We start from the raw sequence: 27,757 nt of genomic DNA, 5'->3' as shown, positions 1-27,757 counted from the left end.
GTTTGTTATGACTTTTCCCCAATGGACTGCTAATAGAAGTTAGCTTGTCTAGCCCATGTGCTAGATGCTGTCAGTATCAAACTGCCTTTGACTTTCACACCTCCCAGGGGACTAGTAATTGTTGTGTTCAAACAGCCTGTAATTGTGATCCCGCTGGCTTTCTCAGTACGCTTCTGGCTATTAGAATCATTAAACAACTCAGCACCTGTTAACAGCATTGTAAATATTCAACCCTGCTTGTGTGCAGGTTGAGTCCAATATAGAGAAATCTTACAGAGCTCAGCCTCATAAATTAGAGCTTCTGACAAGTCAATTATTGTGAAACTGGGTTTCTCTGTGAAATAAATGAAATAGCGTGCTGACAAAAAGGTAGGCTGTCTGTTTATGGCAGAGAGAAGATAATGACTTGATGATCCAATGCAGGGAACATGAAAATACATTGTATCCTTTATCTGTAATTAAACAGTTGTGTAATATTTCTGTTTTAATAACCAGTAAATTGTAAATTTTGGACTGTGGAGAGTGCAACATGAAAACAGACCTTTTTACTTAGCTGTTGCTTGCTTTTTCAAGTTAGTAAAGTGATTATTGAAATTAATGATATATAATCTTTTAAGCTAAATGCTTATAATTATTTAGGCTAGAAATTACCCAGTGACTGAAAAGTTCACACAGTAGAAGCAAAGGCCATATAATGCTGATGAGATCATGTAAATATAAACTCCATTGTTTATTCACAGAAAAGTGTCCAAATATCTCTCAAAATTTTATGTAACCTAGACAATAAATTCATTTACATTTAGTTTACAGTGTCTTATAGGTTATGTTTCTAATTAAGATGTAGCAAATCTTACTTTTATAAGGATTTGACAATGTTGTAAGTAAACTTAGGTCAAATATTAGCAAAGAATAATAGTATAAATCAGTGAAGTTACATCACAACAACAATTATGCATTTTAGTATTTGTGTTGGGTGTATAGAAGACAAGTTTTTTAATAATTGAGATTTTCCTATTATATTCTTGAATGTATTATTTTACCTAGCATTTTCTATTTTTAAAAGTTATCACTTTCTATAAATAAATAAAAGTTATCTTTAACATATGCCAGAAGAAAACAATTTTAGGATTTTTTTTTAATTACCCCTGATTCCTTAAGGATAAAAGTATTGATACTGAGTAAATTGAATGTCAGTTCAATTACTTAAATTGAATTTTTGCATTTCTTCTCTTAGGCAAGTCAATTGTGAGAGTGTTGGTGAGCGCATTAGAAAAGAACAACCATATTAAGAGGAAATATCTGGAAGTTTTTTAAATTATTCTGAAATGTGTTAATTTTTAGCAAGTTAGAGTATGCATAATGTAGTCATCAAATAATTTGTTGTAATCTCAGAGGTATAATTTTAATTGTTTTTTTTTTCATTTTTCCAACTTTAAATGTTAAAGAAATGTTTACCCTGACTATACTTTATCTAATAAAAGTTACAAACTAGTCTTAAAAACTTCCCAATAAACTTGGACAAACATTAGATAGAAAGGGTATTAGCCCATCAGAATATACCTTGTAAATACATAAAACAGTGGCTAAAATACTTCAAAAATTTATGATTTTTAAAGGAAAGTTTTTATCATAGATGGTTTTAAATATTATTTATAAGTATACTAAATTTGCTAAAGTAAAAAATGATAAAATTGTCATTCAGTTGTATTTATAGAGTAAGGGCTTGTGGTAATCATTAGCAAAAATGTCCGCGAGATTTTTTGTTTTCAAATGGCCTAGTAAATTTTTAGACAAAAATGGTATTTTTAATGTTTTCTTTTTCATGGTAATATTATTTTCATAATAGCTTCCTTCTGTAATTTTAATTGTGTAATTATTTGATTCTTGTTCTAGAAATTGTACTACTTATTCAGTTCCTGGGCATATATCTCACTGGGTTTGTTTTTTTTTTTTTTCAATTTAGAAATAATTTTATCAACTATATATAAATCCAGACAGCTGAAAATAGTGTTGGAAAATTTATAGATTTAGCAAGTCAAAAGAATGTAAAATATAAACACTTCTGTTGTAGAAAGTTTAGCTGATAAATTCCATTTCTTAGAAAAAATTGAAAGACAGCAAGTATTACTAATAATTTAGAATGGCTTTAGAGATCTCTCTGATGGGGCATTGAATGTCCAGAATTTCTATTTTCACCTTCCACAGCAGAATACACTATTCTAACTAATACTTCTTTTAGTCATTTTTCAGGATAAAGGAAATATTTTCTAATGGTTTCTAATGCTGGTTTTTCACTTTATATGCCTGGTTAGATAAAAGTTTGTACATTTTGTTTAAATTAACAACAGTGCTGGTTTCAATACTTATTTACCTGTTCGTTGATAAATACTGCTTTATTTTGGTCTGTGACAAGAACTTTTCTAGGAAAGGCAATAATTTCTCTGCAGATTAAGATTGAAAGTAGCTATTTCTCTTTTGTGAAAATTAAAATCTTCAGCATATAATTATGATTTACAGTTATTTAACCAGGTAAATAGTCTCTTCTTAATACTTAGTGGAGTCTCTCATATCGGTATATCTAGCCATTTGTGCAAACTTCTCTTTCTATTGAAAGTATATCATGCCATCATTTAAGCCCTGCTTCATGTATTTTTAAGTAAATTTTTGCAGTATACTGACCCCAGATCTTTCCCTTTGAAGAAAGAAAAAAAGCCACCATACTTGGCTGGTTATGGTTTCCTTTAGGCCTCTCCCATTTGAGATTGTTAACACTTTCTTCCCAGACTATGAATACCTCCTTTCTAGTCCTGTGCAGAAGTACAACCCTTGTGCTGGGGTTTAATGATGAGTCTGTTCTAGGGTCACTTTATACTCCTGCTACTGGATTTGGATGGAGATAGGACATATAATTCTTTATGCTGACCAAGGTACAGGATTCACCTCCAGGAATTAGAGATCTGGGGTTACGTGGGGGCATTCTGTCACCCTGTGAATCGGTTCCCAGGCACAGATTCCTAGCGATCTTAGATATTTGACAAGAAACTTCTGGACTTAGAGGGCAGAGCATTCAGTTGAATTGCATGTCCCTCAGCCTTTTACTCGGAAAATATGCAGAGCTGAACCTATGTGTTTTTTGTATATAAAAGCTTAGTTCAAATACTTTATTGTTAGCTTGGTGATGTCTTTTCCAATATTGAGGGTGGCATGTAGTTATTAAGAATTTGGAGAACAATAAATGACAAAATCTCCTAAAAGAATTCATCTGCTACCCAAATCTATAGTTCTTTGAGCTTTATAAAGTTACTGTGGATGGGTTTTTATATGGAAAAGGGAATTATATATTTATATTTATATATAATATGCTTCTGTTTCTAAATCTAGTGTGTAAGTTTAATTTGCTGTAGATGTACAAAGTGAAGTAATGCCAGTTTTAACACTGGAAAGTTAGTATCTTTCTAATGTAATGCTGAATTTTATCTGCTTATCTTACATATTTTAATGTATTATCATTGTTCATTGGTGTCCACAAATCTTAGTATGGGAATTTTGATTTGTACAATGAAAGTGGCAGTTGGCAGTTGTTTTACTTCTTTGATTTGCCATAAGTGTAGTTCTTTGAAATTCTGAAAAAAATAGAATGATAAAAAATTGAAATGCTAATTTTAGTAGAAACTATCTTGAAACAAATAATGACCTTGCTTCTTTTCTAGCTACTACAATTTGAGTGATGTGAGCCATGATTCTGTGAACAAATTTCTGTCCAGTCTGGTTGAGAAGTCTCTGGTAGAATTGGAACATTCCTACTGTATTGAAATTGGAGAGGTATGACTCAGTCATATACATTCCAAGGGAAAAGATTGCCCAGCTTTTTAACAGTAGGGCTTTTGTTCTAATGATAATACCAGAAATTTTAACAAAATTGTTGCAAAGGCAACCTGCAATAAGAACTACTAATTTTATGAATGCCTGTGCTTCTATTGTACTTTTTATCTTCTCATCTTTCTTTTTGAAATAGGATAATCGGAGCATTGAACCTCTGACATATGGCCGAATTGCTTCTTACTACTATTTGAAGCACCAAACAGTTAAAATGTTCAAAGAGCGCTTGAAACCTGAATGTGGTACTGAAGAATTGCTTTCCATTTTGAGCGTGAGTTTCATGACATTATTGCATTGCTTTTTAATATAAAGAGATTACATCTTATATATTTCATACCTTCTCTTTTACTTTGGGTCTTAAATTGCTGCCAGCCAGTGACTCTAGAAATTTGGCAGAAACTGTTTATAAAGCCTTTCCCCTATCAAACAAGATCACTACAGAGCAACATATTTGGACCAACTTTCCCATATAATTTACTATCCAAACTTGGGTACTTCTGAGAATGGATGGGTCACTGTTAATATGTAAGTCAGGATAATAGGTATAAACTGGGCTATCCTCAGCAGCCAGATGATCACCCTATCCTTCAATATAATAACTTTACAAAGTTACTGAGGATGGGTTTTTAATATATAAAAATGAATTATATATTTATATTTATATATAATATGCTTGCTTTTGAAATTGAAAACTGTATATAACTGTATATATCTATTCTTTTCTATAGAGCATATAACAGAAAACTGATGAATACAGGACACACAATTAAGATCTTTTAGAATCAACTAATGCCAAAAAAACTGTTCAACTCCCTCCCCTTTCCTCCTTCCAAAATAAAAATATAATCAGATTTATTTCATGGTTAAAAACAAAATAAAACAACAACCAAAAAAAAAAAAACAACTAAACTGTGTTTAGCTTTGTTTTTTGGCCAAGAAGATAAGAACTAAATTTTATACTGAAGTTAAAATTACTATTAGGAGTATTCTCTCCATTTTCCTTTCAGCGTAGTCTGTCTTTGTTGAGTTTAAATATAATTTCCCACAAAACTTTGTTAGCACATTAGTCAAGATAAATGTTATAAATGAATACAATATGTTATCTTACCCTTCAGGTACATTGATAATATTTTAAAGAGGTAAGAACTATTGGACTGTATAATGTCTTTAAGGTCCTCTTATACATTCACTGATTCTGAGGTAGTTCACTTATTAGCTTTTTTCTTACCTCTTTTGCTTATCATTCTCAATCGGCTTCAATATCCCTTTCACAGTTTCCAATTTTTCAGTGTTTTTCCTTTGAGAAGCTAGTGTGTAGATTTTGTGTGCAATATAGGGCCAAGTACATTGTAGTGAGTCAGAAAATAATTTATTAATGAATTGATGGATGGATGTATCCTGTATTCATCAGTTTTCTGTTATATGCTCTATAGAAAAGAATAGAGAATTAAAGTATATGAGGCAGCTGTCAAAAATTTTTTTATAAAATTCATTTCTGAAGTAAGAATATAAAGAATAAGAATTGTTTTTAGATCCCTAGAATGAGGTTTTTATTATTTCCTAGTTGGAAAGTCATAAAAACAGGATTTATCTGGATAGAAGACAGTAAAATCATGGTTAATTAATTTGGGCAAGTATTTTAAACTAGTATCTGTTAGATTTAAGAATATAATTTTCCTTTCTTATTTACCTACCTTGATATATTTATCTAATCTAATATTTAAAAGTATATGCCTACCTTGGGAACACACGTAATAAGAGCTAACACCTTTGAACACTTTTCATCTGTTAAGTACTATTCTAGGAACTTTACATCAATAAATTCATTTAATCCTAACAATAACCATTCATTTTATATTGATAACATCCCATTATTAATCCCATTTTACAGGTTAACTAACCTCTCTAAGGTTGCACAGCAAGTGAATACTTTGCAGTCTAGTAGCCCAAGTATGGGTTCTTAACTACTGTCCTATCTCTCATGTCACACACAGACACACACAGACACACACACACACATACACACTGAGGTGGAAGATATTGAGGTAGGAAATACGTGTTAAGACTGGATGCACATTTTTGGATACTAGCCCTTTATCAAAAATGTCATTTGCAAATATCTTCCATTCCATAGGTTGCCTTTAGTTTTGTTGATTGTTTCCTTTGCTGTGCAGAAGTTGTTGGGTTTTTTTATTTTTCTTTTTTCTTTTTTTTTTTTTTTTTTGTGCAGAAGTTTTTTAACTTGATGAAGTCCCGGTAGTTCATTTTTGCTTTTGTTTCCCTTGCCTCTGGAAATGTGTCTAGTAAGAAGTTGCTTTGGCTAATGTCAGAGAGGTTGCTGCCTGTGTTCGCCTCTAGAATTTTGATGGTTTCTTGTGTCACATTTAGGACTTTCATCCATTTTTAATTTACTTTTGTGTATGGTGTAAAAAAAAAATGGTCCAGTTTCATTCTTCAGCATGTGGCTGTCTAGTTTTCCCAATACCATTTGTTGACAAGACTATCTTTTTTCCATTGGATATTCTTTTCCTGCTTTGTCTAAGATTAGTTGATCATAGAGTTATGGGCCCATTTCTAGATTTTCTATTCTGTTCCATTGATCTCTGTTCCATTGATCTATGTGTCTGTTTTTGTGCCAGCACCATACTGTGTTGATTATTACAGCTTTGTAATACAGCTTGAAGTCTGGGATTGTGATGCCTACTGCTTTGGTTTTCTCTTTCAAGATTAGCTTTGGCTATAGCTTTGGCTATTCTGGGTCTTTTGTGGTTCTACACAAATTTTAGGATTGTTTGTTTTAGCTCTGTGAAAAATGCTGGTGCTGTTTTGGTAGAGGTTGGCTTAAATATGTAGATTGCTTTGGGTAGTATAGACATTTTAGCAATATTTGTCCTTCTAATCCATGAAGGAAAAATAAAAGACTGGATGCAAATTGTTTGTAAAGGTTTATGAAAACCATATGCCTATTACACTCTGTATCCCCCTCCACCCCACTAAAAAAGACCCAAAAATATATCCAGTACCAAGAGAATTAAACTGTTATCCTATTCAGTCTTCTCTGAAAAGGTATTGATCAGAACAAGAGGTCTGTCCACATCCTTTGAGCCGCCTGTTTTCTTCCCACCATTACACTGCCTAAAACCAGTTACACTCATTTCATGGTTTATTTTTATTAAAATAAAGTCAATGCTTGTGAAACTAAACAAAACAAATCATCTGCAAAATCATGTAAATAAACTCAACAGTATATTTATATAGATATTGTTTGGGGTACCCCTTAATAATTTCCACAGCAACAATGATGTCATCTCTTCATCCTATGGTGTTTAGTGCCAGAAACTCAGCCTGTGCTAGATAGCATCTAAGTCTGTAATATCTCAGTGATACTAATTTTTGAATGAGGATGTTGTGGCATTAGAATTGTAGGACTCACATTGACAAGGAGATCTGCAGGTATCACTGTTTTGTTAATTTCTTGTGTAGGATTTACTTTCCATTCACTAGAGAACATGTGTAACTAACAAACAAATATTAAAACGTAAAGCAAGATTGGATTTGAGGTAATTACAGTGCAATTTCTAGAATTCATTCGGTTGTTGAAAAGTATTTTTTTAATGTTTTCTGTTACCACACTAAAAAATCCGAAATGACTTACATAGCCTCATTATCTTTACTCTCACCTCCAAGAATGGATATTAATCTCCTTGTGGTTTTGAAACAGGAGAAAAAAGCAGCCAGACAGGAGCTATGGAGAACAAGATGATAAACACAGCAGGGCAAAGAAAATCAGTAGGACTGTCATTAGTTTCAAAGGCCTATTTTCATTATTACTGTTTTTGTTATTATCATGCTTAATAATGTCACATTATACTTTTGAAAAATTCAGTATTAGAACTCATTCACTACCAGCATCTCCTTTTATAAAGATAGTCATTGATGTTTCTAAAGTCATCTTTAAACTTTTTTTATTAATATATATATTTTTTAAAGACATTTGATATTCCTGAGATCACTTCTGTCCTCTTGAGTATTACTTTGAACTTACTCTAATACTTCCATCAGTGTAATTTTGGCAGTGAATGACGTTTTCTCATTTTATTAGGTTACATATTGTATTTAACTTTTTTTTCTTTCCTTTGGTATTAATGATAATATAGAAAGTGTGTTCATTTAGATTTTCTTTGAGGTTCTCTATGTAGCAGTGTGATTGATTACACTTGGCACAGAGAGAAAAAAAACTAGAAGGTAACCAATCATAGAAGGAAAAAGAATATTAAGACATTGATTCACTTTCACCAGGCATTTAAAAATACATAAATATATTATTTCTCTTCATTTAACATCATATTTTCAAATGATCTCTTGATTTTACGTAATCATAACTGATAACTCATAACTGTTTTTAGACCTTTTTTGCTTTAGAGAAGAGAATCTCATAGTTAGCAATAGAGTTGTTTTTCCTTTACTTAAATGAATTAGAATTCCTAGTCTTTATTTGGTCATTTTGTATATCACTGTCAACTTTTCTGAATTTCTTTTTAAGGATGCAATTTTATTGCCATTATAATATTTACCAGATTCTGTATTTTCTTTCAAAAATAGAAGAGAAAGCACTTAATCAGGTCATTTCCTGACGTGCTTCCTTGTACAGTGTTTTTGGCACTATAGACTTCCCTCTTCCAGTGTTCAAAGAAGATTGTCAGGTTTGATTAAAAAAAAAAAAACCCATACATTAAGTTAATGTATACCCTGTCTTCTGAATTCTGTTCTTTTTCTTTTATCAGTAGAATGGTTGGGGTCAGACTGGTATTTTGCAGAATGGTATTATATTGACAGTAATCATCCGTTTGACCAAAGGATGGACAAACAGGAAATTTCTGAGTTTAAAGTTGAAAACTAAGTTCTTCCCAATAGTAAGGGGCTAAGCTAAGTGAAATTGTCTTAAGAAATAAATATCTTTTAAAAAGAAAAGGAAATATCTTAAGCATAAAATGAAGTGTGTACAATTTATATATTTTATCCTTAATATGTTACTCTCTACATTGGTCTATATTAAATTCTATCAGTCATATTTCTACCCACAGACCATATACTGATTCTTGAAAAAAATATTTTGTACCTATAACGTGTGAGGCTCATTGTAGGGGCAGATGATAAAATAGTGAACATTACTGACAAAATTACAAGAGAGAGGGAGAGAGAATGTGATACACACATGCGCATGCCAAATACATAGATTCAGAAAGGGCTGGAATGAATTTATTAATGATAAAACTCCTGAAGAACTAAAAGACAAGGTGGAACTGTGCCTGTCCTACATGGTGGGATAGATGGTGATCGTTCCTTTACAGTCCAGGGAAGGTGGGATTAGGATTAGACCTCTGTGGCATCTACATGAGTTTTCTCTTGGCCCACTAGATACTTGGAATCCCTCCAAGTAATATGAGGAGTTTTGTTTGTTTGTTTTTAATGTGGCAGTGTGTTAAACTTCCAGGAACTAAATCTTGTTTGTTATTACTCCATTATATATAAATTTTTATTTCGGTCAACACTGAAAAAGAAAATATACTTCCACTATTTTTTTTTTTTTTAGTAACACCTCTTTCGAGACTTATGTTTCTACTCATTCTTCTTCTTCCTAAGAAATCGAACTGTTTCTAACTTACATCTTCAGATGTCATTGCCTTTAAATGAGAGTTAAAAACTGTAAGGCCAAAGATTGTACTGAAACTATTTCTGTTCACTGACCTTACTCTGTAATAGCAACCCATTTATTTAAATTTTGTCTTTCCAATACATCCATTAAAAAAATAATACTATCTTTTACTGAGCACCTACTACATGTCCGGCATTTTAGGTACATCATTTGTAATCATCAAACAGTGCTTCATGGTAAACGTTAATATACAGATCATGAAATTGAAATTTAATGAGGTTACATTTTTCCAGGTTCGTAGAGAGTAGTTCTTTAGAATTCCTTCTCTATACCTTACTTCCTCTCCGAGACATAATTTATCATTATCCAGTGTTTTAATTCCAACCGTAAAAAATTTTTAAAGCATGGAAGTATAAGCGTATATACTTTTAAAAAGTTAATTAAAAAAGCAGAATTACTTTTAAATTATGTGTGGCCTTGTAACTTATAATTATAGATGTTAAATGCAGATGTTAATTACTGTGACAAAATAATTATTGCAATATTTCTTATTAAAAACATATATTTTAAGTTTTAAACGATATGATGCTATTTGGAAAGTTTAGCTATTTTATAAGAACTCTTGCCAAGTTTTTTTTAACACCATGAATTAATAAGCTTCATAATTAAGGCAGCTGCTTCACACTTCTATTGTTAACCAGTGACATTACATCTGTCTTGCTTCATTGATGCCCTCCTCCTACTTATTGAAGCATTTAGCAGTTTTGGCAACAGGGATTACATGGCATGGAGTAAGTAGTCTAATTAGATATAAGTGAAAGTCCTGAGGGAAAAGGACATTTAAAAAGTAATTTAAAGAATCTCTTAATGATGTTGGCACTGAAAACCCACGTCTAGAGTAGAAAGTGCCTGTCGTCATGGCAAACAAGGATCATGATTTGATATGTTCAGTGAACTTTTAGAAGGTAACCTATTTTAGAACCATAATAGAAATGAAAATATTTCAAAGTTAGGGAAAATTTATTTGAACAGATTTACGAATATGGTTGCTATTGTATTAATAGCTTTGAAAGAAAGCAGAATATGCCCCAAATGTATTCTGTCTCTAGAATTTTCAATAAATATTTTTAAAAGATATTCTTAGTTGTTACGGTTCTTGTGACTACACAGAAACATGAGATTATATATCAAATATCCAATCTGAAAAGTTGTGAAATTCTTACTTTTTCACAGAGCGTCGGATATTAACTAAAAGTATGGGTTTCATATGTTAATATAAAATAGAACCATTCCAAATTTAGAAGAGTACCAGAGCAATAAGATTTTTATATGTCAATAAATTTCCAGGTTTGGCAGTTCTCTATACTGCTTTCTTTAAAAGCGGACAGATTCTTTGCTCTGGCCATATATAGAACATTTTCAGTAATAGAGCATTTTTAATGCTTGAATTTTGTCCTGTTTGGACCCAACTACAAATCTTTTGGTGGAAAATTGCAAATATATCTTTCTCAAACATGAGATTGGAAAAATAAGCAATATTGTTTTAAAAAGAGAGAAATTTAAAACAAAACAAATAAAAAGGACAAGCCATATATGAATAGCATCAGTAGGGGACCCAGCATGTAAAATTAAAGAGTTCATTAAAGGAAGAATGAAAGGAAGGAGAGGTTAACTGAGTAACAGTGAGCACCACCAACCTCGTGGCCTTCCATTTCCAAATAACCTCCTGACAATTGCAGGCTCCCATCTGCTACTCTTTATCTTCCTGGTGGGGAAACCTAATGGGATATCTTCCAGGGTTTGTGAGAAGAGCTTCCCTAACCCTCAGGCTGGGGAGCTGCCTGGCATCTTTTAGAGAGGCACAGATGGCAAATGTCTTGAAAAAAAGTTATCTTTCTACTTCTCTTGGTCTCTTTCCCTTGAGACTTTCCCTCTTCTCCATTATTTCTCAGCTTCTTCCTAGCTTTCTGTACATATAAGGTCTCCTCAGCACAGAGAAAAGTGAAATATTTTCCTGGTAAAAGACCTCAGTCTCAGATATATTTGTTGTGCTTCAGTAGATTACTTCAAGATTTTTAAGCTGATTATATTCTGATGAGCATAAAACGTTTTATGATGTTATGTGAAATTTGTCCTGTTTTAAATTTTTGATTTGGGGGGGGGTCCTAAAATATCCCACAGAATGACAACTAGTAATTATTAGGAATCTAATGGTTTGTGATTAAGTAAAGTTGTTAATTAAGAAATGATTTTAGATATCAAAATATAAATAGCTTTGATATTTCTTTCTTTATCACCTAGTTAAATGTCTCATTTTTTTGAAGAACAAAGACCTATTCTTGCCCAAGATGACACAATCAGTATGGAAAAATAATATAAAAACTCAACTCTCAGTAGGGAAAGGACAAAGTTGGAATTAGAATTCAGATCTCCCGGCAACCTTTTAAATGCCTTTTTTCTCCCTTTGCCATTTTATACTTTTCTTTTTCCTCTTCTTGCATCTTATTTTGCCCTTTTATTTAAACTTACAAAGCACGAGGTACATAAAATAAACCATTAACCTTCTCAGCCTAAGCTATCTATAAAAAATACTTTTGGCTTGTCAACATTTATTAAGATTTGCTAAGTGTTCTAGCCAATACTCAGTGTACTGTGGGGAATACCAAAGAAATAGAAGACCCATATCTTTTAAGGAGATTTGTCCTGGAAGCCAAAGATCCTAATAAAAACAAGGGATAGGCTTGTGCTGAATACCTGTTTCTTGGCTGTTGCTGCTTAATATAGCTTTGCCTATGCATGAGAAGTGTTTAGTCCTACTTATGGCATTCAGAGCAGAAGAGTTGCTGACATTGCTCTCCCCAAAAACTCAGAGTTACCAGCCTGGCCTATAGGCAGGAGGTGTGTAAGTCATGGGAGTCATATAAGTATTTGCAAAAGGAGTCTACATTTAGACATTTTTTAATTACAAGTATAATCTTGGATGGTATCATATAAATTATGTTTCTAAAACTCCAAGGTAGTTTACTTTTCAGGAAGCCCTATCACGAATCATTTGGCAGAGGAAGTCATCATTAATTTAGTTTTGAAAATATTTTATCATTGGTGTCTTTGCTTAACTTAATGATATCAGATATCATAACTATTTAGAATTGTCAATACAGGGACACCTGGGTGGCTCCATCAGTTAAGCATCCAACTCTTGATTTTGGCTCAGACCATAATCTCAGGGTCCTGGCATCAAGCCCCACATCAGGCTCCACTCAGCAAGGAGTCTGCTAGAGATTCTCTCTCTCCCTCTCTCCCTCGCCCCTCTGCGCTTGCGTGCTCTCTCTCTCTCTCTCTCTCCAAAATAATTAAATAAGTCTTTAATTTAAAAACAAAAAGAATTATTGGAATGCCTGGGTGGCTCAGTCAGTTCAGCTTCTGCCTTCAGCTCAGGTCATGATTCCAGGGTGCTGAGATCGAGTCCCACATCAGGCTCCTTGCTCAGTGGGGAGCCTGCTTCTCCCTCTGCTTGCCATTCCCCCTGCTTGTGCTCACGCACTCTCTCTGTTAAATAGATAAATAAAATCTTTTTAAAAAATTATTGATACACATACCATCACATTGGGAAATAAAAAGAACACCAAAGATTATGATATTACTGGAATAAAATTGCTTCCATAAATTCTAGCCATTACTTCATTCTGAGTTTGTAGAACTTTGTTTAAACTTTAAAAATAAGTAAGAAATAAATGAAAACTTTAGCATTGGATGAAATATTTTAAAATGCAGTTTTCATATGCCAGAAATTGGTTTCTGCTCAAAATCTTTCTGATAGTATCCCAATAAAGTTAAGCTCTCTAAAATTATTTTTAAGGTCCTTTTGGTCCAACAAGTGGAACAGTTCAGAAATCAGTGCTAGCTCCTTCCTCAATTAATAATGATTAGAAATTTTCCAAAAGGCTCGTGGTTCCTGTCCTAAGTATCTTCCAAATACAAAAAATGCAAAAACATTCTTTAAGCTAAAAATATGTCACCCTGCCTTTTGTTCTCACAGAGCTGCCAAGTGGGTAAATAAGTGTGATTATTCGCAGTACTTAAAGTCAACTCAGTGTATTTCAGTATCACTTCCGCAAAAGAAAAACTAAAAATCCTAGTTTCTTTTCCAACCCCCAATTGGTGTAAGTGGAGTCTACAATATTACATTATTTTAGAAACATGGAATTTTAAAAGTAAAAAATTATCATAGACATGCTCCTTGGTGCTGAGGGACATAATAGCCTTTTAGATTAACTAACATGCCAGGCTTTTTCTTTACGTAATAATGTAGAACAACAACAGAATCACTATGTGCTTAAAAACGTATATTTTTTAAAACTGTGTTAACAGTTTGGGACCAAATTTTTGTGAATTCTCTATTGTACAGTATATTAAAGTGTATCTTAATATGTGTTTTAAAATGTAATTATATATAGCCGTCTCCCTGGTTTATTGAATCTTACTGTACAAATAATACTACTTTAGGGGTGCCTGGGTGGCACAGCGGTTAAGCGTCTGCCTTCAGCTCAGGGCGTGATCCCGGCGTTATGGGATCGAGCCCCACATCAGGCTCTTCCGCTATGAGCCAGCTTTTTCCTCTCCCACCCCCCTGCTTGTGTTCCCTCTCTCACTGGCTGTCTCTATCTCTGTCAAATAAATAAATAAAATCTTTAAAAAAATAATAATACTTTATAAGTTTGGGGGCTTTTAATGAAAACAGTACAATTATCCTTCCTTAATTTGTTATTTGGCTGTATTTCTTTATACTTAATAAATAATATTGTTCACCCACTTATTGATTATCAGACCACCACTAGTCCTCATATATTTAGCCATTATTTAGTCTACATATAGATGTATATCTTCTGATTGTTTTCTCACAAAACAGTTTCTTGTCCATTAATCCTTATGAGTGGTTCTTTTCATAGTCCTGTTTTAAAGGGAACAGCCAATAGTACAAGTACAGAATGATTCATAACTGTGGTTTTTGTGATATCACCAGTATAAGCACCTTGTGGAGTTACTGGGAAGATTAAATTAGTTAATATAGGTAAAGCACAGAGCAGTCCTTTGCTCATTTATAGTAAACTCAGTAAACGGAAACTATTATTATATTTAATAATAATATTTATTACATACAGACTATGCTCCAGGCATGGAGAATACAGCAGCAGACTAGGCTGATGAAGTTCCAGTACTCATGGACCTTACATTCATAGTGGGGCTGGTAAACAAACAAGTAAATAAACATGTAATATAACAAAGTGAATATAAATGAGCTTTTTAAAAATCAAGAAAGTGACCATAGGTAACTAGAGGAGACTGTTCTAGATAGGACAGTTAAAGAGAGCTTTTCTGAGGATATATCTGAACAGGGAACTGAAGGACATGAGCAACCAACTCATGAGAAAGCCTCAGAGAAGAAATTCTAGGTAGAAGGAAGAGATATGCAAAAGCCATCAAGCAGGAATTACTTGTCAGATTCAGAGAATAGCAGGAAAGCCAGTGTGGTTAGAGCAGAACAAGCATTGGGAGGTCATGGTATGCAGGGGCTAGGTCATCGTGGTCTGGCTAAGGAGTTTTGGATTTTGTCCTCTAAGTGTTTAGAGAAGCCATTGGAGGGGTTTTGATCAAAAGAGTGATGTGCTATTATTTGTTCTGAAAAGACCACTCTGGCTCCATAGTAGAGAAATGATTGTTACAGAAAGTCAAGATGAGAGAAAATGGCTTGGATAGAAGGATCAGAAGTTGAAATGATGATGAGTAGTAGTTAGACTCAGGATGTTTTGAAAATAGAACCAACAGGAATTGATGGGTTAATTATATGTAAACAGAGGAAATAAAGACAATGCTAGGTTTCTGGCCTGAACAACTTGGTAAAGAGAATACCATTTACTGAGGTGGGGAAGACCGGGTCTGTGTTTACTTGGGCGGGGGAGGGGGGGTTGGTAATTGGCATATGGATGGTATTCAGAATTTCAGTCCTGAGGTTGGGTGAGATTATCTGATTGGAATGAGTATTGAAAAGAAGTCTGTGGAGCTAGAGAGTATAATGCTAAGCAAAATAAGTCAGTCACAAAAAGACAAATACCATATGATCTCACTCATATATGAAATATAAGAAACAAAACAAACAAAGGTGGGGGAGACAAACCAAGAAATAGACTCTTAACTGTAGAGAACAAACTGATGAGGGCAGGTGGTGAGGGCATAGGTGAAATAGGTGATGGGGATTAAGGAGTGCTCTTGTGATGAGCACCTGGTGATGTATGGAAGTGTTGAATCACTATATTGTACACCTGAAACTAATATTACATTGTATGTTAACTATACTAGAATTAAAATTAAAAAAAAAGTGGTCTGAGGATTGAGCTCTGGGAACTTAGCATGTTGAGGTTGGGGAGAAAGAGGAGAAGGTAGATAAGCGAAGAAAACTGAGAATGAGGGATGACAAATGGAAAGAAAACCTCCGGGAGAGTGAATGGCCCTGGAAGCTGGGGGGGGGAGGGGGGCGGAATTTCTCAAGAAGGGGATGGTGATTAACTGAGTTACAGATTGTTGATACAGAGTGATGAGAGCTGCGATTATTCGTTTGACTTGAAAAGATAAAGATCCTAGATGTCTTTAACGAGTAATTTCAGCGGAGTGGTAGGAGACAAAAGCCTTATTTTATTTGAAAGAACTCAGAGACTAAATTTTAAGAAAATAGAGACAGTAAATATAACTAACTCTTACTTGGAGCTGTGGGGGGAGGATATAAAATCAATTTCCTTTTTTAATTTAAGATACAGAATATTTGTATGCAGATAAAAATGATCCTATAGTGAGGTAAAAAAATGCTGTTATAGGAGAGAGAAAAGTCTTAAGAAAACAAAAGGGAAACAGGAATTAACATAAAGTGGAAAAATTGGCCTTAGATAGTAGAGCAAATTAATTCATTGTAGTGGGAGAAAAGATGGAGTACTGGGGTATAGGTTAGTAGAGGGTAAGATAATGAGGAAATCCCCTTGTGTTTGCTTTAATTTTTTTAAACTAATTTTTTAGAACTAAGAAGCAAGGTCATCAGCTGAAATTGAGGAGGAAAGACCTGTGAATGTGGACAAAGGCCATTAATAGACCAAGGGGCCATAGTGTGGTGGAATGAATATGGCATTTGCATTTAGGGAACGGGTTCAAATCTTAGCATGGCCATTTTAACTTCTTTGTGTAAGTGGCAGGTCATTTAATTTCTTAATCTCGGTTTCCTCATTCATTAAAAAATGTGCAATCATACCTGCCCTACTTATCACAGGATTAGTGTGAGATCTAATAAGGTAAAAGATACATGTTCAAACATATCTTACCTTGATCAAGGTAGGGGATTTTTTTGTTTGGTGCTGTGTTTTAGTGTTTGTTTCTTATTTGTGTTTTGCTTTTGTTTTGCATTCAAAACCGTCACACTCTAGATTCTTTTATATGTTTTAAGGGTTTGAACAGTTGGTCTCTCTGTCTCTATCAGAAGGGCTGGCCTTATTGGATTCACTAAGAAACTTTTTATTTCATTATTAATATTAGGACGAGTATAGAAGAATACAGAGTCTTATTTCTCTTGTGATCCCAAATACAGCTTTGCCCTTACCCTACCATGTAGTTAGTGAGTTTTATCATTGCTTTTTTAAAAGAACATATGGGGTGCGCCTGGGTGGCACAGCGGTTAAGCGTCTGCCTTTGGCTCAGGGCGTGATCCCGGCATTATGGGTTCGAGCCCCACATCAGGCTCCTCCGCTATGAGCCTGCTTCTTCCTTTCCCATTCCCCCTGCTTGTGTTCCCTCTCTTGCTGGCTGTCTCTATCTCTGTCGAATAAATAAATAAAATCTTTAAAAAAATAAAATAAAATAAAAGAACATATGGTAACTTCATTTGCAAGATGTTGGTTTCCTTGATGGCAGTGTCATTTTCTGAGTTTTCTCTTGCCCCTGCTCCCCTACTGCCTTGTTCCTTCTTCCTTTCTCTCCAGGTTAACATTTTACTAGAGGCCATGGCTCTGGGTTTTAGTGTACCACAGGGGTGTGACAAAGTCTGTAAAAGTAATGATTCCCCACTGCCACATCATCCTACCTCCAAATAAAAAAGCACTACAATTCTTTAATGAGATATTACCCTGGCTTCCAGACCAATGTCTGTGTTGCTAAGAGTGCTCATCTATTTGTAGTTGTTAAAAACCACTTAGTAATTAAAAGAATTCATAAAGTAATTATGACTTGTAATAGTGATTATGGCTGGGTGATTACTCCTTCACTAAGATGCTTTGCAAATGGATTAGCACTTCTTTGAATTAGGAACTTGGGCTCGAAATCTATGAGGAAGCTGTATTAATAAGAAAAATGTTCTTTCTTTTGGGACTAAGCAGAAAGCTGTAAAACAGCCAGGAAGCCACTGGGATCCTGGCTGAGAGAAAAATCAAGCAAATCAAATTGGTCGTATTAGGCATATATTCATCTGGAAAAATTCTCTTCATTCAATTGCAGTTAAAGCTCTGGTCAATTTAATCTAGTTCATTAGTAATGCCAACTCTAAAATGGACTGTGATATTTAGTAGTTTCTCTTCCTGAATAAGTAGGCAAATATTACATTATTTAATCTAGTTGAGGAAGGAGAACCATATTTCAAGTCCAGTTATTTCCAAAATACAGGTTTTCAAAAATTAAAATTTTTGATATGCAAATAGACAAAGCCCTACCTCATCTTATTTTTTAGTGAGAAAATAAATGTCCATTCTTTCTATTACTCCGTACCTTTTAAATCTCTTCCTTCCTTTACTGCAGGTTCTTCTTTGCCTCCCTTACTGGTTGCACTTTCTCTTGTCCTTCATTTTCTCTTTTTGGAATCTTATGTGTTCTGTACTACTATCCTACAGACATTCTTAAACACACATCTTCAGCAGTGCCAGTAAGTATTTATTTAGCACCTACCATGTTAGGTACAAGAGGAGAGTGATAATTAAGATATGGTCGCTGCCTTTAGGAAGGGAATAGCCCTATGTCTAAGAAGTAATTATAGTTAGATATTAACTGTTTTGAAAGTATAAGTTGTACTAGTATGTCTGGAGTATGATGAAAGTCTATTATTTAGAATATGGGCTTCAAAGTCACACAAACATGACTCCACCATTTTCTAAATATGTGATCTTAGGTTAGTCCAAGCTTCATGCTTCTCTATAAAATAAAGGAGAAGGTTAAATAATGTGTGTAAAGCCTCAATACATTGCCTACCGTCTGATATTTGAATTCTTTGAATTAGGAGCCTTAGTCACTCACATCTGTTATTGCTAGTTTTCATTAATATTTTGATATAACAAGCACTAGTAGTTGATGAATTACAATTTATATAAATCATATCTATATCTGACAAATATTATTAACCTCTTCTACTCAAAAGATGGAGATTACAAGATAAATTCAGGTTCATTACTATGCCATACAAGATTGTTCTGAGTCTGGCTGCAGTGTAGGTTGGAGTGCAAATCGCCTCCAGTCTTCATCTGCTCTTCCCCTTCCTCCATGGAGTTCATGCTCTTCCATATGCCAGAATACCACCGTCCCCAGCTAGGCCAGAACAATTTTCACCCACTGGTCAAGACTCATTTATTTGTGTGAAGCTCTAACCAAATAAAAAGAAAACATAAAATCATTGGTTAAGGGATGATTTATTCAACAAGTATTTTTGGGCAAATTGTTTAACATTTTGGAAAAATATTCAAGTTAACTCTACCTTCATAGCATATATTAGAATAAACTTAAGTCAGATGAAGGATTAAAACCAAAAATGTTAAAATTTCAGATATAGGGAAAGAAACACAAAAAGCATAAAGGAAAAAATTGCAAAAATAAATGGATGGATTTGCCTACATAAATGTATAAAATATATGAATGTCTCTAAAATTTTTGAAGTATGCGTATTTGTTACAATTATGATAAGAAATAATATATTTTAATTTTTTAATTAAAAAGAAAACCATGGCTCCAATGATAAAATGAAAAGAAGACACTGATAAACAGTTTTCATTGACCTAGTCTTTCTAGAAAGAAATTTGATAATATCTGTTAAAAAAAAAAGAGTCTTTAAGAATTTTCTGCTCCCCGATATTGTGATTCCATCTCTAGGAATCTATCCTAAAAGAACAAGTGTGTTGTCAAGATATATGTACACAGATGTTCATCACAGCATTATTTATAATAGCATAAAAAAAAACGAAAAAACCTGAAAAACTTTTCTAAAAAGACCAAAGCTCTCTCTTTTAGGAATAAATAATTTACAATCACTTAAATATAAACTGAAGTTTTTCAAAAGAGAATCAGTGGGCAAATGTTTTTTGTTTTGCTTTGTTCATACGTAGCCCTGTGTGTACATTCTAGTACTGAGATATTCGTGCTTGCCTTGTCAGGGGATCACTTACTAACTAGCTGAATAGTTTTGAAAAGGTCTTGCCAAGAAAAAGATCTAACTAGTGATTAATAATTCTTAGCAAACTGTAGTCTTCCCACTGTGAGAAAGACTAAAATGAATATTTTTATGCTGAGCCATTAAACATATGGCAGAAGCGTAGAAGATATTTTTCTTCAGTGATACATTGTAAGCTGCATATCTTTTGATTTCTCAACCCAAAAAAATGGATGTGCCCCATTTTCAGGCTTGCATAGATTCTGAAAAATTTTGTTGTTACTACCAAATAAAATGCGTAGATATGGTCTTTATTACAGTAGTAGTATTCATACCATCTGCATTTTATTTTAACATTACATTCTCCTAAAAAAGGACTCCACTTACTCTACAATGTTTGCCAGCTGACAGTCCAAAAGAATATAAGCATGTCTCAGAAATTCGATAATGTCAGAAAGTTAGAACTCACTTTGCTTTAAAAAAAAAAAAAAAAAACACACACACAAAAAAAAAAAAAACGGGAGGTAAGAGGGATTTCCAAGTGTCATGCTCCTCACATACATAAAATTCTGCATGTTCTTATGTTCTGTTCACTATTTTATATGTAATTCAGAGGAATAATGCACTTTGGCAGAAGCATGATAGTCTCAGTTTTAAAATATTTCCATTGGCAAAGGAGAATTTTCCGTATACAGGGCTTTAACTTATTAGATTTAGGTTCTTAATACCATCTTTGTAGGTATTTTCTGTTATTTATTAAACAGTGTCAGCAAATTTGTAAGACGAATGCCAAACAGGTGCCTTCTACTGACAGATGAACAGACCGTCTTGCAGAACCATTGACTAGCTGGCAGCATATTGCTCTGCTGCACTGAAAGCACAGAAAGTGTTGTAAACTTGAACTACTTTTACTGTTAATCAGTGAAGGAGGAAGAGAAGTAAGAGGGGAAATAATCAGTAAGACATTGAAATAACCTGTGAAAGCAACTAAAATCGGAGGAAAAGTAATGTGGGTAATAGCAGACTAGAGCTTAAAAGCAGAGTGAGTTGTTGCTGTGTGTCATGATTACTTAAAATATCTTTTTAAATAAAATTTCAAAATACATATATGGATTTCAGAATTCATAGAACTGAAATGCTATAAAATACTCTTAGAACTTTGACGAAAAAAATTTTCTTTGATGACTGGGAAGACCCATAAAGATCTTTTAGAGTCCCAGAGCTGTCATTATAAACATCAGTCATCATTACATTATGGACATGTTGAAGTGCTGGGGGGTTCATTAATAAAAAGCTGATAAGAATCCAGTCAGACTCGAATTGCTCATGGTAAACCATAAGCAATGGTTTTTGCTTTACTTTTTGGAGAAGGCAGAAGTCCACAGATATTTATTACATCATTGTGTCAGTAAAATAAAGCTAAGTGAAATTAAAGGCCACAGATCCTTTATGTAACACTTGCTTAGAAACTGATTAAACAGGCTTACTTTTTGAAACAAGTAGTTGGTTGCTATATTTGAGAATCTGGGAATGTGTATATGCCTGACGTAAGGTCATGCTGCACTCTAGAAGCTTAATTTCGAGTTTATTGCCCCACATGAATATCAAATTAAAAGTTTATAGTTTTCTTGCCATTTGCAACAACATAGATGGACCTAGAGGGCATTATGCTAAGTGAAATAAGTCAGACAGAAAGACAAATACCATATGATTTCACTTATATGTGAAATCTAAAAAAACAAAAATAAAATGAAAACAAACTCATAGATATGGAAAATGAACTGTTGGTTAACAAAGGGCAGAAGAAGGTTAGGGGGTCGGGTGAAATAGGTGCAGGGGATTAAGTGGTACAAACTTCCAGGTACAAAATAAAGAAGTCATGGGGATGTAACGTACAGCATTGGGAATGTAGTCAATAATATTGTAATAACTTTGTATGGTGACAGATGGTAGCTAGACTTACCATGGGGATCATTTCATAATGTATGAAAATATCAAATCACTATGATGTACATCTGAGACTAATAGGATATTGTATGTCAATTATACTTCAATTAAGAAAAAGAGCTATACTTTATAACCTCTGAACATGTTCTTTGTTTTCCAATGTTTAAAGCACCAGGAAATGCAAACTAAATCGAGGAATTCAGTTAATTTAGCTTACAGTATGTGATTGCCTGTTATTGAAGAGAGAGGTAGATAGAGACACAGATACAAAGAGATGTACATACATATATATGTATTCCTATAAGATATTATGGGGTTTGAATATGACTTTAGCCATGAGAATGCTTGTTTGCTTTCTCTTGATTCACACAGAGCAGATGGATGCTTGACTGCCTGCTAATCCACAGCTGGAATGGTTTCAGCAGTTTCCACGTTGCTGGGTTAGAGTGGCTTTTCTAGTGGACTGAGAGGGCAGCAAAAGAGGGATATCATTATTCATCAGTATCCCAGTGGGAGTGCTGCCAGCAGAGATTAATTTTTTCTGTTATGCTTGTAAAACAAGCTCAGGTGGAGTCTCTAATCCTCAGGGCACGGGTGGCAGATCAAGGAAGATGCTACAAAGCTAGTTAATTTTCTGATTCTGGGGGAAACAGAAGCTCTGTTAGATGTATAAATACATGATTGCAAATTTAAGTAGCTCAAATCCAAATGGGATCTTCCCAGACATCTGGTACTGAAAATTTCTATTTTTCTTTGTTGCCTTTAAATATAACTTCTTAAAAGTTTGCCCTGGAGCCAAAATATTGGTAACTCTAAATGTGAGGAAGTAATTAATTTTATGAGTTAATAACAAAACATTTAATTTTTACAAATATGAACAAAAGAAAAGCTTCCTGCCTAAAACAGGCTAAAACTTAGGTGACTAAAGCACCCACTTAAGCATATTACCAGAAACACATAACATTAGCTATCTGATTGGCAGGGTTTGTGTTTTGTTTTATGTATATCTAGGCTATTTTTTAATGGTTTATTTTTATTCTCCCAGTTTATAATTGCCATGTGACACCTGTTTCCTCTACTTATTGTGTGATCCATCTCTATGTTCATATTTTTGAGCATTTCATACAGCCTTCAAACTAAAGTGACTTTTAAAATAAACATGACAGAACTAATACATTCATTAACTGTTATCTTAGGATTATCTTTAAAAGCTGTTTACTAAGTTCATTACAAAAAATATTAACTTCATTGAGGCCCATGGCACTTTCTTTTAATTATTTTGGGCACAAAATGTTCTCCGTTAATGGTACTTTTCTGTTTGGACGTTTGCTTTTGTTTTGAGAAAGTGACAGGAAATTATTTGAAGCCAAGTCAGAAGACTAAATTTGTTGATTAAGTCAGGCAGTATGATTTTTTTTGCAAAATTGGTTGTAACTACAAGATAAGCGTAGTTCCTAAAGTCATTCTGACTATAATACCAAAAGACAACTTTCAAAATGTTTTGAGTAATGCAAGCCCTATGGAAATGAATTTATAACCTCTCACAGTGTTTATTTTGAATAGCAAGACGTATGTTCTGGGATATTTATTTAAAATCAGACCCTCTTTTCACTTTAATCACCTCTTACCCATCTTTCTTTTGGCTAAGTTTTGGATTTTTATTAATAATGAGTCTAAGTCTGGTTGTTCTACCAAGAGCATTTTGTAAGCCAAGCAAAAGATAAACATTTTATAGCACTAAGTAGAAATCAAAAACTAACACTTCATAGAAGATACTCCTACAAAATGGAAGATTAGTGAGAGTGAGGAAGGCTTTCCAGTTATGAGGAAATAGCCTGAGGATAAGATATGGACTTGTGTAGACAAGTCTCAGAGGGACTAGAGAACTGACTAAGGAGGAAGGATGAAGTCTAGAGCTATTTGTTAAATAATTTTTGAAGTAGTAATGACTGCTAATAAATGTAAGTAATTGTTCCCTAAACCTGTGCCAAATAAACCAGCTCTTGTTGCCAGTTACCTGTCCTACTCAGAAAGAAAATCAGATATCTTTAAGTATTGTACCTGGCCTGAGTAAGACATGAAAAACCCCACAAATCTGTAGTCTCTTCATTTTTTTAAGTTTTTGTTTAAATCCAGTTACTTAACGTACAGTATAAAATTAGTTTTAGGTGTATAATATGGTGATTCAGCACTTCCATACATCACTCCACAACATGTGTACTCCTTAATCCCCATCATCTATTTAATCCATCCTTCTACCCACTTCCCTTCTGGTAACCATCAGTTTGTTCTCTATAGTTTATTCTCTGTAGTTAAAAAGAGTCTGTTTCTTGATTTGTGGGTGTGTGTCTCTCTCTGTCCCTTTGCTTATTTGTTTTGTTAAATTCCACATATGAAATCATATGGTATTTGTCTTTCTCTGACTTATTTCGCTTAGCATAATACTCAGTAGCTCCATCCATGTTGCAAATGACAAGATTCCATTTTTTATGGCTAATTTTCCAATGTGTGTGTGTGTGTGTGTACACAAATACACCACATCTTTATCCATTCATCAGTCGATGGACATTTGGGCTCTTTCCATAATTTGGCTATTGTAGATAAGATAAAGCGGCTAAAAACATCAGGGGCACGTAGTCTCTTAATTTTACATGTCCACCATAACTTATTCAAACTTGTCTTTTTCAGATAGGCCTTGCAAATCATGTGATTAGTCCTGTAGCACCGTTCTATAGGAAACTTTGTTTCAAGAGCAAATAGATATCATTTGTTGGATCACTCCTTAATTTTAAGCAATATATTTCCAAGTCAAAATAAAAAATTAGAATATATATCAGAATTTTTCAGAAACTTTAAGGATACCTGCATTTTTCTTCCTAATGTAGACTTTGCTTCATAACAGAGTAGTTTATGTATACTCTCATATATGCAAGCTACCATTTCTTAGTTTTCCCTGAGAACCTAGATTTTTGCATTTCAAATAAATCAGAAATTCCTTAGGTTATTTAAATTAAGTTTAGAAAATAAACTTTCTACTTAGTGGATAAAAGCAAAAAAAAAAAAAAAATCGAATACATTTTGGAAAATATCCTGAGCTGTCACTCCATGTTGCCATCCAGTCAATTTGGCTGACTTTCAGTATGGCTGGTTGCTCTAGGTACAGTACAGGTGTCTCATTTTCCGAAGTCTGAACTCAAAGATGTGTTTGTTGATTTGACATCTAGGAATAGAATTTTTAAAATTTAGGAAGTTTTATGCGTAAGCACTGAACTATTTTACAAGTTTTACAGTGTTATGTTACATGTGTTCTTTATAGCTTTTAATTTATTAATATTGTCAAACTATCCTGAGGAACAACCATTTATAAAAATTAAAGTTTACATTTATATTAATAATGATAATGCTGTCCAGACAGAATTCTGAGATACATTTGAATATATGCAACACATATTCAAATATGCAGATTTATATAACGCTCTATAGCTTGAAATTCAGAATTTTACCAGTGGTGTCATATTCTCTCTCTAGGAAAGCTGCATTAAGATTTTCAGGTCATTGAAACAGATTTACAATAGCATTTTCATACAGATGTATAGAATTACTCACCTGCTTGTACATTGGGAGCTTTTAAGTAACCATATTTTTGTTAAGGTATAAAATTCATGTTACATTCAAACCTAATTAATTGGGAGCTCTGTTATGTCACCGCACTGCAAAACAAAATAAGTTTTAAAAGTCAAAAAAGAAGCAGTGCTAGAGAACCAAGGATACTAGTCCCTAGAAAAAGCTACTTAAATTAATCTACTTAAAAGAGAGTCTAATATTTTATAGTAAGTGAGGAGAAGGAAGAAGAAAATTTAATTGAAGATTTATCTCAAAAATTTAAAAAGCTGTAAGGAAAAGTTCATTTACTTTTTTTTATATTCAACAAAATTTGAACTTCTAGCTCAGTTATTAGCTAACTTTTAAAGGCTGAATCAAGTTGAGTTTGTGATGGTTTTTTTAAGGGAACAGAATTTTTCTAATATAATTATATATATCAAGGTATAATACTTTTTTCTTTGGGTTTAACTTTTAATGCATAAATACAAAGAAAATCTCAGTACTTTGATATTTAAAACATTTGCTTCTGAGTACTTACAGTGTGATCATTCTTACTTATTTTTCTTGTTCAGTTGTTCATCAGTCTAACTCTGCCTGATTCTCATTTGCCAGTGGATTTGTTTGTTATTCAAGCATCACTTTCAATGATTGATGAATTAATGCATCTTTTCTAAGATGTTTAGTTTCACCTTGCAATCATTTTTCTATTGTTTTACATTGTATTGTTTAATTAATTTTGTGCAGTTAGAGTGATAAAGTTGTTGACTAATGACAAGGGACACGTCTTCCTTAATTTATCGTAGGATTACATCCTGATAAACCCATCATAAGTTGAAAATATCCTAAGTCAAAAGTGCATTTAATACACCTAACCTAGTGAATATCATAGCTTAGCCTAGCCTATCTTAAACATGCTCAGGACACTTAAGTTAGCCTACAGTTGGGCAAATCATCTAACACAAAGCCTATTTTATAATAAAGTATTAAATACCTCATATAATTCATTGAATACTGTATTAAAAGTGAAAAGCAAAATAGTTGTATGGGCACAGAATGGTTCTTTGTGTGCCCTTTGTTTACCTTCATGATCTCATAGCTAACTGAATCATATTCTCAGTGTACATCTATCCTAGGCACTGAAAAGTAAGCCCTTTCCATTATCAAGTGATCTGCTTCAACTCCCCAGAAATAGTCCAAACTTCAGATGATAGGCAGGACCCATTTTCTCTTTCTTTTTTTTAATTTCTGTTTAAATTTTAGTTAACATACAGTGAAATATTGGTTTCAGGAGTAGAATTCAGTGATTTATCACTTACATATAACACCCAGTGCTCATCACAAGTGCCCTCTTTAATGCCCATCACCCATCTAGCCCATCCCCCACCCACCTCCTTCCATCAACTCTCAGTTTGTTCTCTATCGTTAAAGAGTATCTTATGATTTGTTTCCCTCCTTTTTCCCCCTTCCCATATGTTCATCTGTTTTGCTTCATACATTCCACATACGAGTGAAATCATATAATATTGTTCTTTCTCTGACTGACTTATTTCACTTATCATGATATACTCTAGCTCTATCCATGTCGTTGCAAATGGCAAGATTTCATTCTTTTTGATGGCTGAGTAATATTCCCCTACACACACCTACACACACATACATACATACATACCACATCTTCTTTATCCATTCATCAGTCAAGGGACATTTGAGCTCTCTCCATAGGTTGGCTACTGTTGATAATGCTGCTATAAACATCAGGTGCATGTACCCCTTTGAATCTGTAGTTTTGTATCCTTTGGATAAATACCTCGTAGTGCAATTGCTGAATTGTAAGGTCGTTCTATTTTTAACTTTTTGAGGAACCTCCATATTGTTTTCTGGAGTGGCTGCACCAGTTTGCGTTCCCACGAACAGTGCAAGAGGGTTTCCCTTTCTCCGCATCCTCGCCAACACCTGTTGTTTCTTGTGTTGTTAATTTTAGCCATTCTGACAGGTATGCAGTGGTTTCTCATCATGGTTTTGATTTGTATTTCCCTGATAATGAGTGATGTTGAGCATCTTTTCATGTGTCTGTTACCACCTGCATGTTGTTTTTGGAAAAATGTCTATTCATATCTTTTGCCCATTTCTTAACTGGGTTATTTGTTTTTTGGGTGTTAAGTTTGATAAGTTCTTTTTTTTTTTCTTTAAGTAAGCTTTACGCCCAATATAGAGCCCAACACAGGGCTTGA

The 27,757-nt window shown here is 33.6% G+C and overlaps 1 protein-coding gene across 6 annotated transcripts in view; it reads left to right on the top strand.

The window, feature by feature from the left end:
• Window positions 1–27,757, top strand: part of ASCC3 (activating signal cointegrator 1 complex subunit 3) — a 329,433-nt gene that overhangs the window by 241,167 nt on the left and 60,509 nt on the right. For all 6 annotated transcript variants that reach the window (XM_087865343.1, XM_045806995.2, XM_045806990.2 and 3 more), the window contains 2 exons: window positions 3,711–3,822; window positions 4,016–4,150. In XM_087865343.1, coding sequence (XP_087721469.1) covers window positions 3,711–3,822; window positions 4,016–4,150 — 247 coding nt within the window. The remainder of the gene's footprint in view (window positions 1–3,710; window positions 3,823–4,015; window positions 4,151–27,757) is intronic.

The sequence above is a fragment of the Ursus americanus genome, chromosome 11 (assembly GCF_024610735.1).
Source record: "Ursus americanus isolate L20-20 chromosome 11, mUrsAme1.1.p, whole genome shotgun sequence".
Classification (NCBI taxonomy): domain Eukaryota; kingdom Metazoa; phylum Chordata; class Mammalia; order Carnivora; family Ursidae; genus Ursus; species Ursus americanus.
The sequence above is the reverse complement of the archived record's forward strand: the minus strand, read 5'-3'. Positions and strand labels throughout refer to the sequence as shown.